A 13,979-nucleotide genomic window follows, 5' to 3' on the forward strand; every position below is an offset into this window, starting at 1 on the left:
TGTGGGTGCATACAGACCACATTTTGTAAATATGTACATATATATGTATACACGTCAACTGAATTGTGATATTTAATTTTATTTTATAATGAATAATGAATTTGTGCAATTTTTTATGTTTACAAGATGTAAGACAATTTTCAATTTTCTTTATATATTGCATGCTTTAGTTTTAATTCTTTTTAAGTTAAGTTGTAAAGTTGAAAATAGGCCTCTTGGGTAACCGAGCACCTTAAAAAAAAAAAATCAGTAACGCGCCTAAAAGCATACCTCCCAGGTGGTGTGGAAAATGCAAGAACAAATATAAATGGAATAATTTTCGAAATTATAAAATGGTTATTGGTATTTTCCATCTCTAAGGTGAGCATTAATTTGAGCGTTATTTAAGATGCCTTTACACGGTCGATTTTTGTCGTTTAACTAAAATCTACCCGTGTAAATTGCTATTTAACCGTAAAATGTAAGCGTTTTGGCTGGTCGATATCTCAGTCAATTTTCCAATCGACAGAAATCGACCCGTGTAAGGCAACTTCAGGAATTTTTTAATTTTCTTTTTTTTGCTTGGGCGCCTTTTGAAGATGTGCCACATTATATTGTCGCCTTAAATACAAAAAAAAAAACAATTTCTTCAAGCCATCTTGCGTAGCAGTTTGTTGATCTTCTGCTCACGGCTACCGAAATCACCAACCTCAACGTAATGATTAGCCTTCCTGCGCCAGCCTCGGGTTGATGTGTTGAGCTTGAATGGCATCAGGAAGTTGGAGGCTTTCTTGAAGTGGGTTCCAACAGTGAATATTTCGTGCGCCAAATAATCAACGCACTGAATTCCGTGCGCTTTGCGCAATTTGCGTTCGATCACAAAGCTGTCTGTCAGAGATTGGGACACGTTGATGGTTGTGCTTGACAATTCCACGTTTGTACATCAATTCACGAACTGATTTAAGATTTGGATAACCCCATATAAGGTTCGGCATACGTAGCATATTAATGGTTGCCTTGTTCAATTTGATAAACAAACATTGGTTAATGTGGCGAAAACGGAACAACAGTAAAACTTTACGCACTTTTGGTGCAACTTTGTTGATGCCGCGGATACGGATCACAAAAGCCAATTTGGATTTTTCGGGCACGTAGAATTGGCAGCGTTTTTTGCCACACGGCGCAACTTCATCTCACGGCGTCCATCACGGAGTTTTCTTGTTTGATATTTCTCAGCATGCACCAAGTTTTCACATTTATGGAGTGTAATCGCAGCAGAGCGCTTTAGTTTACGTTTGATCAGGGTAGCAATTTGCTGACCTGCTTCTTGCTGAACTTCAACTATGACTCAGGGACAGGAGGCAGCTTCCTGGAAGGTTGTCTACCCTTTGCTTGCGGTTTCTTACCGGCCGTGATGGCAGTCATCTTAACTTGTTACACATTGAGAAGGCGAAAAAAAAGTTCGCCAAATGTTTGGAGCACATCGTAAATGAGCCACTATTAAAAAATTTAAATACTTTTTAATACATAGATATGCTGCAACATTGAACAAGTAGTATCAGTAGACCAACTGATTTGATTTTTTTTGTTTCAAACTATTTGGTCTCGAAAATGTTAAATATTTTTAATTTCTTCGCACAAATATTCTAAATTGTTAATATCTATTTGCATGTGAAACCTTTTTCCATACTAACAGGCTAACCTAATATTCACGCACGCCGCCAATTTATTGTCAAAAATTTCTCATGCACATGCAACTTGTATGAGATCAACCGAAATTGAACGGCGTGCGTATGAAGCTAACTCAATTTCCAATTTTTGTTCTGCGTGACATTTTGATTTGACGTTTCGCTCAATGAAATCAAATGCAAACGCACGCAAGCCAATTTCGGGTGACGCAAAAAAACAAATTCGGCGGCGTGCGTATCAAAACGCAAGCCGCGAATATTAGGTTAGCCTGTAAACAAGCTACTGAATAGCAGCTTTTGAAACGTTCGCCCAACTCAGAAGCACAACCGCTGATTACTGGGTCTTGCAAAGGATGGATCAATGCTTCGACAAGCAAATAAATTTACTAAGAAAGAAAAAATTAAAAATTAAATTTTTTATTTTATATTATTATGTATTTCACATGGCACGTTTTGATTTAGAAGAAAAATATCAGAACAGTTTTTGACACTTTCGATACCAGAAGGAACAACAAAATACACGCAAATGTTCCCCCTTATTCTGGAACCCGAATTTTCGTAATTCGTGATTCGCAGCTAGCTTCTAAGCTATTTTGAAACATTTGTTTTATTTTTATTTATCGCCCAGTCAGAGGGAAAGTGAATTTAAGTTTGCGATAAAACTCATAGGGGTTGTTCCTTGAACTATTTAAGGAGAAATTTATTTTTGCATTTTGCTCAGAAATTCGAACTTTTCGAATAGTGATTTTTTTTAGTACGAACGCTTCTTTTTTCCTCTCTTAATAGCAACTTTTGATGAAACCGCTTATAAGATCCCTCTCCTTTTGATACAGAGTATATTAGAGAAAATCTCGTCAAAATTCGTTCAATAGTTTTCGAGAATACCGCGTGCAAAAAATCTCGACTTTCCTTTATACTATGTATAGATGTTGTTTCTGATCTTGTAATCATCAGCTTAAATAATACATAAGTACATATCGTCGTTTAAAGTACAAAACCGCTTATCGTCGTTCTGCAAAACGCGTAACTGACATTTTTTTTGGCAAAAATTGGATTTGCTGACACAAGCTCTTGGCTCAAGCCTTATCCATTCTTGCTGCAATATACTAGCCAGAAATGCGACTGCTTTATAAAAAAGAGAACCATTTTGAAATATGAGTGTTTTTACATTTCATAAAGCTGGTAAGCATTGCGTCGTTTGAAGTACAAAACCGCGTATCAACAAAATGCGAAACCACGTATCAAGATAATGCAAAACTGCGTATGTGAGGTTGCATAAATTATTTTCTAAGAGTAAAAACACTCATTTCTCAAAATGGTTCTCTTTTTTATAAAGCAATCGCATTTCCTGCTAGTATATTTCAGGACGAATGGATAAGGATTGAGCCAAGAGCTTGTATGAGCAAATCGAATTTTTGGCAGCAAATGTCAGTTACGCGGTTTTGCATAACGACGATATGCGGTTTTGTACTTTAAACGACGATTGGTAATGCTCAATCAAATGTAAAACAATTTATTTTTCTTGTCCGCGCACTTGGTTTTTTTTTCAAGCATAACGCGAGTCGGTCAAATAACAGTCATCAAATTCAAATCAAAATTTTGTGATTTTCATTAAGCATAACTAACTTTATTTCAAAGGACAGTCCATTATTTTAATCCCCTGTCCTATATAATTTTTTTCAAAATAAAGGACGCCATTTGTCTTTTATTTCTTAAACTGTCCTTTAAATCAGCTCTGCATTTTTCAGAGGTAAATTTTTAAACACAGAATATGAGAAATAAAAATGTCACTTACAAAAAATATAGTGAAAACCTTCGCCAGTTTGTTTCGCACCCAACTTAAGTGTTTCTATTTAATCGGTGGTGCGGAGATTTACAAGCAAAGTTGATGCGAGGATTCCGATAAACTATGCGGCGGGGTTTCCAAATGAAAGACGCGGTTTATGCGATTAACCAATTCATTTAATCAACTTTTAATGGATTTTACAGGAAATATAAGCGGGGCGAACGAGTATGCGAGCAGTAGCAAAAATATATATCGAATGCAAAGAAAACGAAGGGGTGAATAGCAAATGTCAAAAAAACGTTTACTATTAACTCCTGTGTGATGTCAAAGCATTAACCCTTGCGAACGCATGAACCTTAACTCTTATGTATGTTTTACATGTATACATTAAATCTTTGGAGTTAGCATATTCGAGCTCAACATACCGCCGCCCTTGAACTGTTATATTAAAATGTTCAAAACAAGATACAAAAAGAAATTAAATACTACAAATAATCTGTAAGTGGTAAAATCAAAACAAAATAGTTGATAGTTAAACTATGAGCTTGTCCCTTCGGAAAATACATCATCTTTCGTAGGTAGAAGGCACAGCTTGGCTATTGGACGAACAAATTCTCCATTCGACGTTCTCACTGTCACGACTCGCACGCGACCATCGGTTCCAGGGTGGCACCGCGCTACCCTTGCAAGCGTCCACTTAGTCGGAGGCGTAGGCTCGTTGAAGATAGCTACAACATCCCCATCTTCGAGATTACGTGAGGGTCGAAACCACTTAGTACGCCGTTGCAGGCTGACGAGATACTCGTCTCTCCAACGACACCAGAAGTGCTGTCTTATTGCAGTGATTAATTGCCATCGCTGATGGAGACTTCCGCAGAACCCTTGACCCTCAGGTTCTGGGATCGACTTTAGAGGCTCGCCGACGATAAAGTGCACTGGCGTTAGAGCTTCGAGGTCGACTGCAGTTGTCGTGCCCTCACATAACGGACGGGAGTTCACGCAGGCTTCCACTTCTGTTAGTAACGTATTGAATTCTTCGTACGACAGCAGAGTTTCGCCTAAAACGCGTTTTAGGTGGTACTTGATGCGTTTGATACCGGTTTCCCAGTATCCACCCATATGAGGCGCGGTCGGCGGATTGAAACGCCACTCTATGTTGGAATCGGCGAAAAATGATTGAAGAGTGAAGTCTGCCATGCACTTTTCATATCTGCTACGAAGTTCCTTCTCAGCGCCGACGAAATTCGTACCATTATCGGAGAACATTGTCTTACAATACCCTCTACGGTTGATGAAACGCTTGAACGCGTTGAGAAAAGAAGACGCCGATAAGTCTCCTACGAATTCTAGTTGCATTGCGCCAGTACACATGCAAATAAACGAGCAAATGTAGCCTTTCGTAGATTTTGCCCCTCTTCCATGCGTGAACTTGTACATATACGGGCCGGCGAAGTCTACAGCGGTGCGTGTGAAGCAGCGGACATAGGTTGTTCGAGACGCAGGTAGGTCACCCATTGATTGCGTTGCAAGGTTGCGGTTAAGACAAGTGCATTTAACGCACTTACGATAAGTTTTGCGGATCAAGCTGCGGGCACCAATCACCCAGTAACGGCGTTGTAAAACCACCTGCATTATGCGTGGTCCGGCATGTAGAGTGAAGTGATGAATGTCGAGGATTATTAACTTCGATAGCGGAGAACCTTTAGGCAAGATGACTGGATGTCTTACATCGTGCGCCACATCTGTTGACCTCAGTCGACCTCCAACTCGAAGAATACCGTTCGGATCAAAAAAACGGCTGTAAGCGCAACAGGCTACTGCGGAGCGGGATCGGCCTTTTTGCGCAGCAATGAGAAATTTCGTTAGCAAAGAAAAAATGTTGGGTATACCTAATTAAACGGCGCTCAGCTTCGGCTATCTCTACACAGCTAGGAGGACCATATCGTTTATTGCCGGAGCGTTGAGCTCCAGAGCGGGTGTTGCAAATAAACCGTAGAACATAAGCGATGATTCGTCGTAATTTCGCGTACGAAGAATATTTTGTCATTATCGACCAATGACTATCCGAGTTTGCAACGTGAGTGTGAACCTTCTTCCGTAGCCCCAACTCGGTTGTGACCGGGTTAGAAGAGGCTTGCTTCCAAAACTGGTTTGAAGTGCTCAGAAAATCTGGACCAGTCCACCATTGCTCATGGTGCAAAAGTTCGAGCGGCGTTATGCCTCTAGAGGCGCAATCCGCGGGATTTCTTTCAGAGCGTACGTGATTCCAACAATCAGGCGGTAGAATTTCGTGAATATCAGCAACACGATTGGCAATAAACGTCTCCCATCTACTGGGATGTGCTTGCAACCATGCCAACGTGATTGTAGAGTCTGTCCAAGCAAAAAGAGGGTAACGGAGATCGCCCCAACTATGTTGTACACTGTTCACCAACTTGGCAGCGAGATGGGCCGCGCACAGTTCCAGGCGAGGTAAAGAAGTAGGTTTTATTGGCGCCACTTTGGTCTTGGACGAAACTACTGCAACTGAGACGTGGCCATCGCTGTGAACAGTACGGGCGTATATAACTGCAGCGTAAGCGCGCTCAGAAGCATCAGCAAAAATATGCAACTCTGTGAGCGATCCAAGCGTTCCAGAGCCGAGCCAGCGATTCACCTTCAAGTTCGCCAATTGCTGCAGCTGTGAACGATGATCAACCCACAGCCTTGCGATTGTGCCTGGTATCAGCTCGTCCCATCCAACCTCGGCACGCCAAATGTCCTGAAACCACATCTTGGACCTTATTGTCACAGGTGCAAGCAAACCAAGTGGATCGAAAATAGTACTGGCGTCAGATAAAAAGGCTCTCTTAGTTAGAATAACAGGTGGCCGATTCAGGTCCACTGTGAATGTTAAATAGTCGCCTTCTATGTTCCAAAAGAGGCCAAGCGCGTTAACGTCCTTACCGTTGACCATGTAATGCGGTATACTTTGAGATGCGTTGGATATACTCTCATTTACCTCTGCACAGTTAGATGCCCACTTCCGCAGTTCAAAGCCGCCTTCTTTGAGAATGCCAGAGACAGCTTGTTGAAGTGACTTAAGTTCTATTTTGCAAGAAGCCCCAGTTAATAAGTCGTCCATATAGAAGTCCTTGAGGATCACAGCCACGGCTTCCTTGCAGCTACTAGACGCGCACTTAGGAGTTTGTTGCATCGACTTGACTGCCAAGTGAGACGCGGTGGCCACCCCATACGTTACGCGCAGCATCCGGTAATCCTTAATTGGTGAATACGGATCGGGACGCCAAACGATTCGCTGCAAGTGGACGTGCTTTGGTGAAACGCAGACTTGTCGGTACATCTTCGCGACGTCTGCGGTTACCGCGTGCCGATGCGTCCTGAAGCGCAGCAATATGGAGTATAGATCTTGTTGCAGTTGAGGCCCGAAAAACAGTGCGTCATTTAGCGAATTCCCTGTGGTAGTTTTGGCGGACGCGTTGAAAACAACCCGCAGCGTGGTCGTTACACTGGACTCCTTTATTACTGGGTGATGCGGCATATAATATCCTTCGCCCGTCGTTTCAGATACCATCTCCATGTGACCCATTTCAATAAGTTCTTGCATGAACTCATTGTAACCTAAGCGCAAATCGTAGTTACCTGCGAGCCTTCGTTCGATGCGTAACAGGTTGCGAACCGCGAAGTTGCGTGACTCGCCCAATGATACGTTAGGCTTTAGCGGTAACTCAACGACAAAGCGACCGTCAGGCGTTCTTTTGTGCGTGGAATCGAAGTGCCTTTCACAGAAGCTTTCTTCGAGCGTAAGATGCGTTTTCTACGGCAACTCTTCCAGCTCCCACAATTTAGCGAGCGCTCGATCCAGATGGACGTCGCAATGCAGTGACGGTAAACGCAGCGCGGGTGAAGCACAACTGTCGACACTTCCGAACAAAGTCCACCCAAAAACTGTTCTCTGAGCCATAGGAGCGCCAGTCGGACCTTTACGAAGCTCGGTGCAGATGAATCGGTCCATAACATCCATGCCAACCAGAATGTCTATGCGGCTAGGCTTCGCATAATGCGGATCTAGGAACAATCCTTGAATATGCGGCCAATTCGAAACATTTAAAGTCTGTGTTGGCAAATCGTTTGTGATTTTGGGAAGAATCAATGCACTAAAAGCGTAGCATTCATCTGAGCAGTAAGACGAAAGCGAGAGCAGCGTCTCGCCTCTACAGCGACCTCCTTGCGATGAACAAATTCCGGTGACGAATACAGAAGAGGATGTGCGTGGAAGACCCAAGCGCTGTACACATGCCTCCGTTACGAATGAGGCGTGCGACCCGGAATCAAACAATAAACGTGCGGTCTGTCAATGATCCGAACGATCACGAACCTTTACTAGTGCGGTAGCTAATATCACGGTTTTTTGCGTTGCAGGGGGCAGACTAGAACCAGAACTTAAGCAAGATGAAACGTGAGTAGCAGCGCTATCCGCTTGCAAAGCGATGGCAGATGAGTCGGCTGCATGATTGCTGGCAGATGCGGTATTTGGAGCGATGCCGTTAGCCTCGACGACATGAGCGGATGTGGTAGCGGGCGAGCCCGCAGTACTATGAAGCAGCGTATGATGACGTTGGTGACATACTCTGCATGCCGACGTGCTGTTACAGCGCTCCTTGTAATGCCCTGGACTCAGACAATTCAAACATGCTTTCGATTCCTTTATGAACTTAGACTTAGCGGTTGAGTCTAAACTGCGAAACTTGTCACAAGCAAAAATTTTGTGAGCTGCATTACAGTACATGCAGCGCGTGAGGTTCTGCTCCGGAACAGCGTGAAACACTTTGGTTGATTTGCCAGCTGATTTCTGTGTAGTCGACTTGATAATCGAGGTCTGAGCTGAAGGCGTGGTAAGCATTGCTAATGAGCGACATCTTATCTCCAAAAACGACGTCAGCTGTTCAAATGTCGGAGGCTCATCACTAACAAGTGAAAGCTCCCACTGCTTTCGGGTCTCGAGCGCAAGTTTGTTGACAATTTCATGCACCAACCAATCGTCCCAAAATTCGACGGGGCGCCCTAACGCTTTGAGCTCTCGAATGTGTTGCTGAAATGCATCGATAACGCTCTTTATAGCATCAGCAGCGTCACTCGTAGCCTTGCGAATATCAGCTATCGCCCTAAGATGTGCTTCAACGATTACTCGCATGACCTTGTAGCGGGACTTCAGCAGGTTCCATGCCTCTGCATAGTTCGCCTCGCATATCTTGAAGCCGCATATAATACTTAACGCGTCCCTTTTAGGCAGCTGCGCAAATAATGTAATTTTTGCACGTCTGATAGAGCAGCGTTCGTGTCAACCAACGAACAAAAAGCATCGTAAAAGGCTATCCACTCCGTGGAATCGCCAGCAAATGTGGGTAATCCATTTTCGGCAAACGTATTGATGCAGACACAGCCTTTGATGCGGGTGCGGGTTGCATTGCCGATTCCGTGCGACACTTCTGGACACGTTTGAAGTTGGCCAGGGCTGTAGCATACCAAGTCTCGCCTTGCACGCGAGCATTTTCCTCCACTTCAGCATTTTCAAGACCACAAGATGTTTCGACTGCATCTTGGGCAGTGTTGAAACGGACCCATTGCTCATTGAGGAGCTGCAAATAACTTTCGACACTGTCGAAGTCCATGGCAAATGCATCATCTATACTTTTTGCCATGTACCTCTTAATAGCGTTTAGTGCGGAATCGCGGGTTTTCACGGAGGCAGACATTGCGTTAATTTTACTTTATGGGTCGTTTCAAGGTGAAGTTTAAAGCACGGCGGATTTGAAAAATTACACTTGCACAATGTCGAATGTAGGACAACTTACAATTCGTAGAGGGCTAATCAAAGTCACCGCAGGTTGTCAAAATTATAAATATCGAATACAAACAGTTTGTAGAGGTCAAATCAAAGTCACCTTGGCTTCTCGAGAATTCGTTATGTTGAATTAAGAAACAGCTTCTAATATAACTACTGCACACCAAAGTTCTATTTAATTTCAGCAAAAATGTCTGATTTATAATAAGTTTTGTAGCGGGGAACACACTGTGTTTATTTATTGCAAATCTATACTTGCACTTTTACGAGCGGGTTGTTTAAATCCGGACCGAAGGACCAGCATATGGTGCCGAGATTTACAAGCAAAGTTGATGCGAGGATTCCGATAAACTATGCGGCGGGGTTTCCAAATAAAAGACGCGGTTTATGCGATTAACCAATTCATTTAATTAACTTTTAATGGATTTTACAGGAAATATAAGCGGGGCGAACGAGTATGCGAGCAGTAGCAAAAATATATATCGAATGCAAAGAAAACGAAGGGGTGAATAGCAAATGTCAAAAAAACGTTTACTATTAACTCCTGTGTGGTGTCAAAGCATTAACCCTTGCGAACGCATGAACCTTAACTCTTATGTATGTTTTACATGTATACATTAAATCTTTGGAGTTAGCATATTCGAGCTCAACAATCGGTAATCTTAGTACAATCTACAAAGCACAGGGAATGTTGTGCCCAGGATCGTGTTGCACGCTGAGTTTCCAGTTCCACTGAAAGAGAACAATAGACCCCCTGCTGCACAGTGGTTTAAAACTGGCATTTAGTGTTCGTAAGTCACTGGAGCCTCAATTTTTAATTTTTTTTTTTCATTTCTTTTATTTTTTAATAAATTTTACATAAGAAAAGTAGTTGAAAACAATTGCATGGTTCTAACAAAACGAAAAAAATACCCAAAAATAATTTGAAATGTTAAAAAAAATGTTCACCAAAATAAATATTTTTTCCGGTTTTTAGTAAAAATTAGTTGAATTATGGAAAACGAATTTTGCTAGCAAAGGATGCGAAGTCCTTGGAAAGGATTTGGCATAATTTTTCGCTACAGCAGGGGAACTTGTACAATTAAATAAAAAATTAACTGGTTAATTATTAATAAATTAATTTTTAATTTATTTAATTTTTCGCTACAGCAGAGGAACTTGTATAATTAAATAATATAATTAACTGGTGATTTAAATTACGATATTGGTAAGGTACTTTTATCATCCAAGTTGTATGTACCTACCAAATCATTAAAAAAAAATGTCATTTATTTTACTTTGGTTAATATGGTCAACGTAAGCATAACCGACAACGAGCCGGAGTAGTGCATGATTCAATAATAAAAGGTTTGCTCAGAAAACAGTTTTCTCGCTCCCTCTTGACAAAATCGGCTCCCTTAGGAAGGCACTGTGTGTGTGTGTGTGTGTGTGCAAACGCTTTTGTAAGGGAGTTAAGGGAGTGTCAAAACTCGAATGTCACTAGTGAGCAAACCTATAAATTATTGAATCATAGGTGTAGTTCAGGTGACAAATTCTCCACATTGAAAACACAAACATTTGTTTTATATTTATTTCAACACATAAATAACGAATAAATTAACAATTCAAAGTTTCTCTAAACACAAGTGAAACAAGTTAATAATACACTGCGTCGCATAATTATAAGACTGCCACATCCTCCTGAAATATACTAGCAAGTGTTGACTATTTATTTTTAACCGACTTCAAAAAAAGGAGAAGGTTATCAATTTGTCGGAATATTTTTTTTGTATGTTACCGCTTAATGTGGTCCCATGCTGATTGGGTTTAGATCCGATCATTGGATCATGAAAAAATTAACTATAGTACTAATTTTTTATATGAAAACTGAGGTCGGTTGTGTTTTTTGCTTGAAAATTACTTGTTAAATCATTTAATGATAATTGAATTACTTGCAAAATAAATAGCTTTCGTTCTTCATCTTTCGTCAAAGTTCAAGTATAATTTTGTACCAATGCTATACCTCGTTCAGCAATATCATTAGCATATTTAAAACTTTTAATCGTCGCTAAGACAACCAATTTTAGGGCAATTTTTTAAAGAATTTAATGCCCTTTAAGAATATGCATACAAAAAACGTCTATCTCTTTTTTATTACTTTTTTTAACGGGTCAAAAGTTATAACATTTTTAATGAAAACAAATTATTTTACATGTTTTTTACATAGAAAATTTCAAATGCCCACCTTTTAAAATGGAAATACAAATTTTTCCAAATGGGAGAATTTCCTTCTCAGTAAATAGGTAGTTTTAAGGCTATAAATTCGCCAGGTTAGTATTTTGGATCACCCTAATATATATATAAATACAAGAATAACTAGTTTACAGTAATAAGAATAAATGGAAAATTTCCCGGAAAACATCCCCCAAAAAAAGTCTGGATCCGCCGCTGGACCTGTGTTATTTTTGATTATGTACTTGGATGTGAAATAACGCAAATTTTTTAAGCATATTTGCGCTCCAATGCAAAGAACATACTTGTTATAGGCCATCTAACAAATGCTTTTATCTAATTCGCTCTCCCACTCGTAATTGGCTCTATCATTCGTAATTGGCGCCTCAATTACCCCTCGAATTACGTGATTTGCCATACAAAATATTGTGAGCGAATTACCTCATTTGTAGGTAATTCAGATCCAATTACCACGAGAATTACGAACAAAACGCTGCCGCCTCTAATTTTAAGGTATTGGCCCAATGCACGCTTGCTTTGCTTACTTTAGTTTGCTTTGCTTTACTTTCAAGCAAGTGAAGTAAAGCTGCCACTAGGCCAACTTTCATACATTTTAGTAGATTTTAAAAATTGTTTGACAGTTCTCAAAGCCAAGCAAGCAAAGCAAGCGTGCATTGGGCCAATGCCTTTAATCGGAAATTTATCGAACATTTTCCCACGTTCACATTCTTCGTTCGATTTGACAGTTCTCTATGTTTGTGTTTTGTTTTGTTTTCTTCGCTACAAATAGCTAAAAATTTATGAGTTTCCGTATTAAACTATTTCCGTTCTCAGAAAAAGTGCCAGTTTTGATTTGTGAACTGGTGTGGATAAATTTCTGATAAAAATTAAAGATGGCAGCGATTTGTTCGTAGTTCTCAGGATAATTGGATCTGAATTACCAACAAATGAGGTAATTCGCTCGCAAAAGTTAGTATGGCGGCTTACATAATTCGGGCGAATTACGAATGAGAGCGCGAACTACGTAATTGAGGTGCTATGTGAAAACCGTATTATATAAGGCTAAAAGGCGTTTTCACTGTTCAGCTCACATAGGCGGTTAGTTGAATCAAAGGTTTACATCATTTAACTGAAGGTTGGAAAATATAAACTCCTTTTAAATACAATGATTGTGTACGATTAGGCCATAATAATATTCTGAACGAAATTTTTGAAAATGTCATCACGCTATAAAACCTGAAAAGGAGGACATTTTTGCTCAAAAGGAGGACAGAGAAGGACAATATTTTTGAGGAGGACAAATCACGTTTGATGAGGCCAATCCTCCTCAAAGGAGGACGGTTGGTCAGCTTAGTGTAGTTCACGTGTAGCTGACAAAAACCGACGACACCAATACACTTATAGCGTTTATAAAAATATTGATCCGTCTCTGTGGCGCTTTATACCATGTTCTGACCGACATCGAAAACATATTTTTGTTGCTAAAACTGGTTTTCGAACTAAAACTTGTGTTTTCGTCAATGTAAAATCTGTCAAACGAAAACAAGTTTTCGCTGAAAACCACTTGAAAACTCACGTTCCACTCATTCCAATCGGTGTCTGCGCTAGTTTTTTTTTTCGATTATTTATCGAAGTGGAAGTCATATTTTATCATCTTTAATACGCCATTTCGGATTTATTGCTAATTGGCTGACCAAAATAAAATAAGCATGGAAGTAAAAGGTTGTTATTGAAAAGAAATTGAAGGAAAAGTATTTTGGTTTTGTATTTGTGCAGCAAACCGGTAAACAAAGGATGTAAGAAATGTCAACGAAAACACCAACAGTCGGTGTGAACAGCCTTCAGCCCACAATCCCAAAACTCGTTTTCAAGGTGTTTTCGTTGTCGGTCAGAACATTGTATTAGACAAAAATCTCGCTAGAGACGTGTAAACACTCAATAGAGTACGGCTGGAAACTTCGTAATCTGTTGCGCAATGTGGTGGGTGGAAGTGAGAACACCAATGCCGATACTAATGCCTGCGATGCCGTTGCCGAGGTAGCCCATGCTGGCGATGCAGTTGCCGAGGTAGCCCACGTTGCCGATGCCATCTACAAAAGTACTACCGCTGCCGTCCATGCCGGGTGCCCCATTTCTGCTCCAGACGATGCCGCCATTCCACTTCCACATTCCACAAAATTAATGAAGCAAATCGAAGAGTTGGAGGGCCGCTCTGCAACGAAATGCCAACGCAAACTCGATTTCGGTGACATTTAGCATGCCTTGCAGAAGTATAATGGGGATGATGTGGCATACCCAGTCCAACACTTCATACGAGACTTCGAGGAAATCATGCAGGCAACGGCGGCGGACGAAAATTTTAAGTTGCTCGCTCTCCGTCGCTCGCTCACTGGAACGGCGGGTGTGTTTCTAACAACAACAACTGCGCTTAATTAAAGCGCTCTAAAGAAGATACTAGTAGCTGAATTTG

General features: G+C 40.9%; 1 protein-coding gene across 1 annotated transcript; it reads right to left on the reverse strand.

Annotated features, from left to right (window-relative positions):
- Window positions 1–628: 628 nt before the first annotated feature.
- Window positions 629–9,209, reverse strand: LOC118743599. Its single transcript, XM_036476365.1, is given in 6 exon segments — window positions 629–859; window positions 861–1,171; window positions 5,674–7,208; window positions 7,275–7,567; window positions 7,832–8,746; window positions 8,847–9,209. Coding segments are annotated over 6 exon segments (3,648 nt in total).
- Window positions 9,210–13,979: the final 4,770 nt, after the last annotated feature.

This window comes from Rhagoletis pomonella, unplaced genomic scaffold, assembly GCF_013731165.1.
Source record: "Rhagoletis pomonella isolate Grant_MI unplaced genomic scaffold, Rhpom_1.0 Rhpom_scaffold_00007, whole genome shotgun sequence".
In the NCBI taxonomy this organism is placed as follows: domain Eukaryota; kingdom Metazoa; phylum Arthropoda; class Insecta; order Diptera; family Tephritidae; genus Rhagoletis; species Rhagoletis pomonella.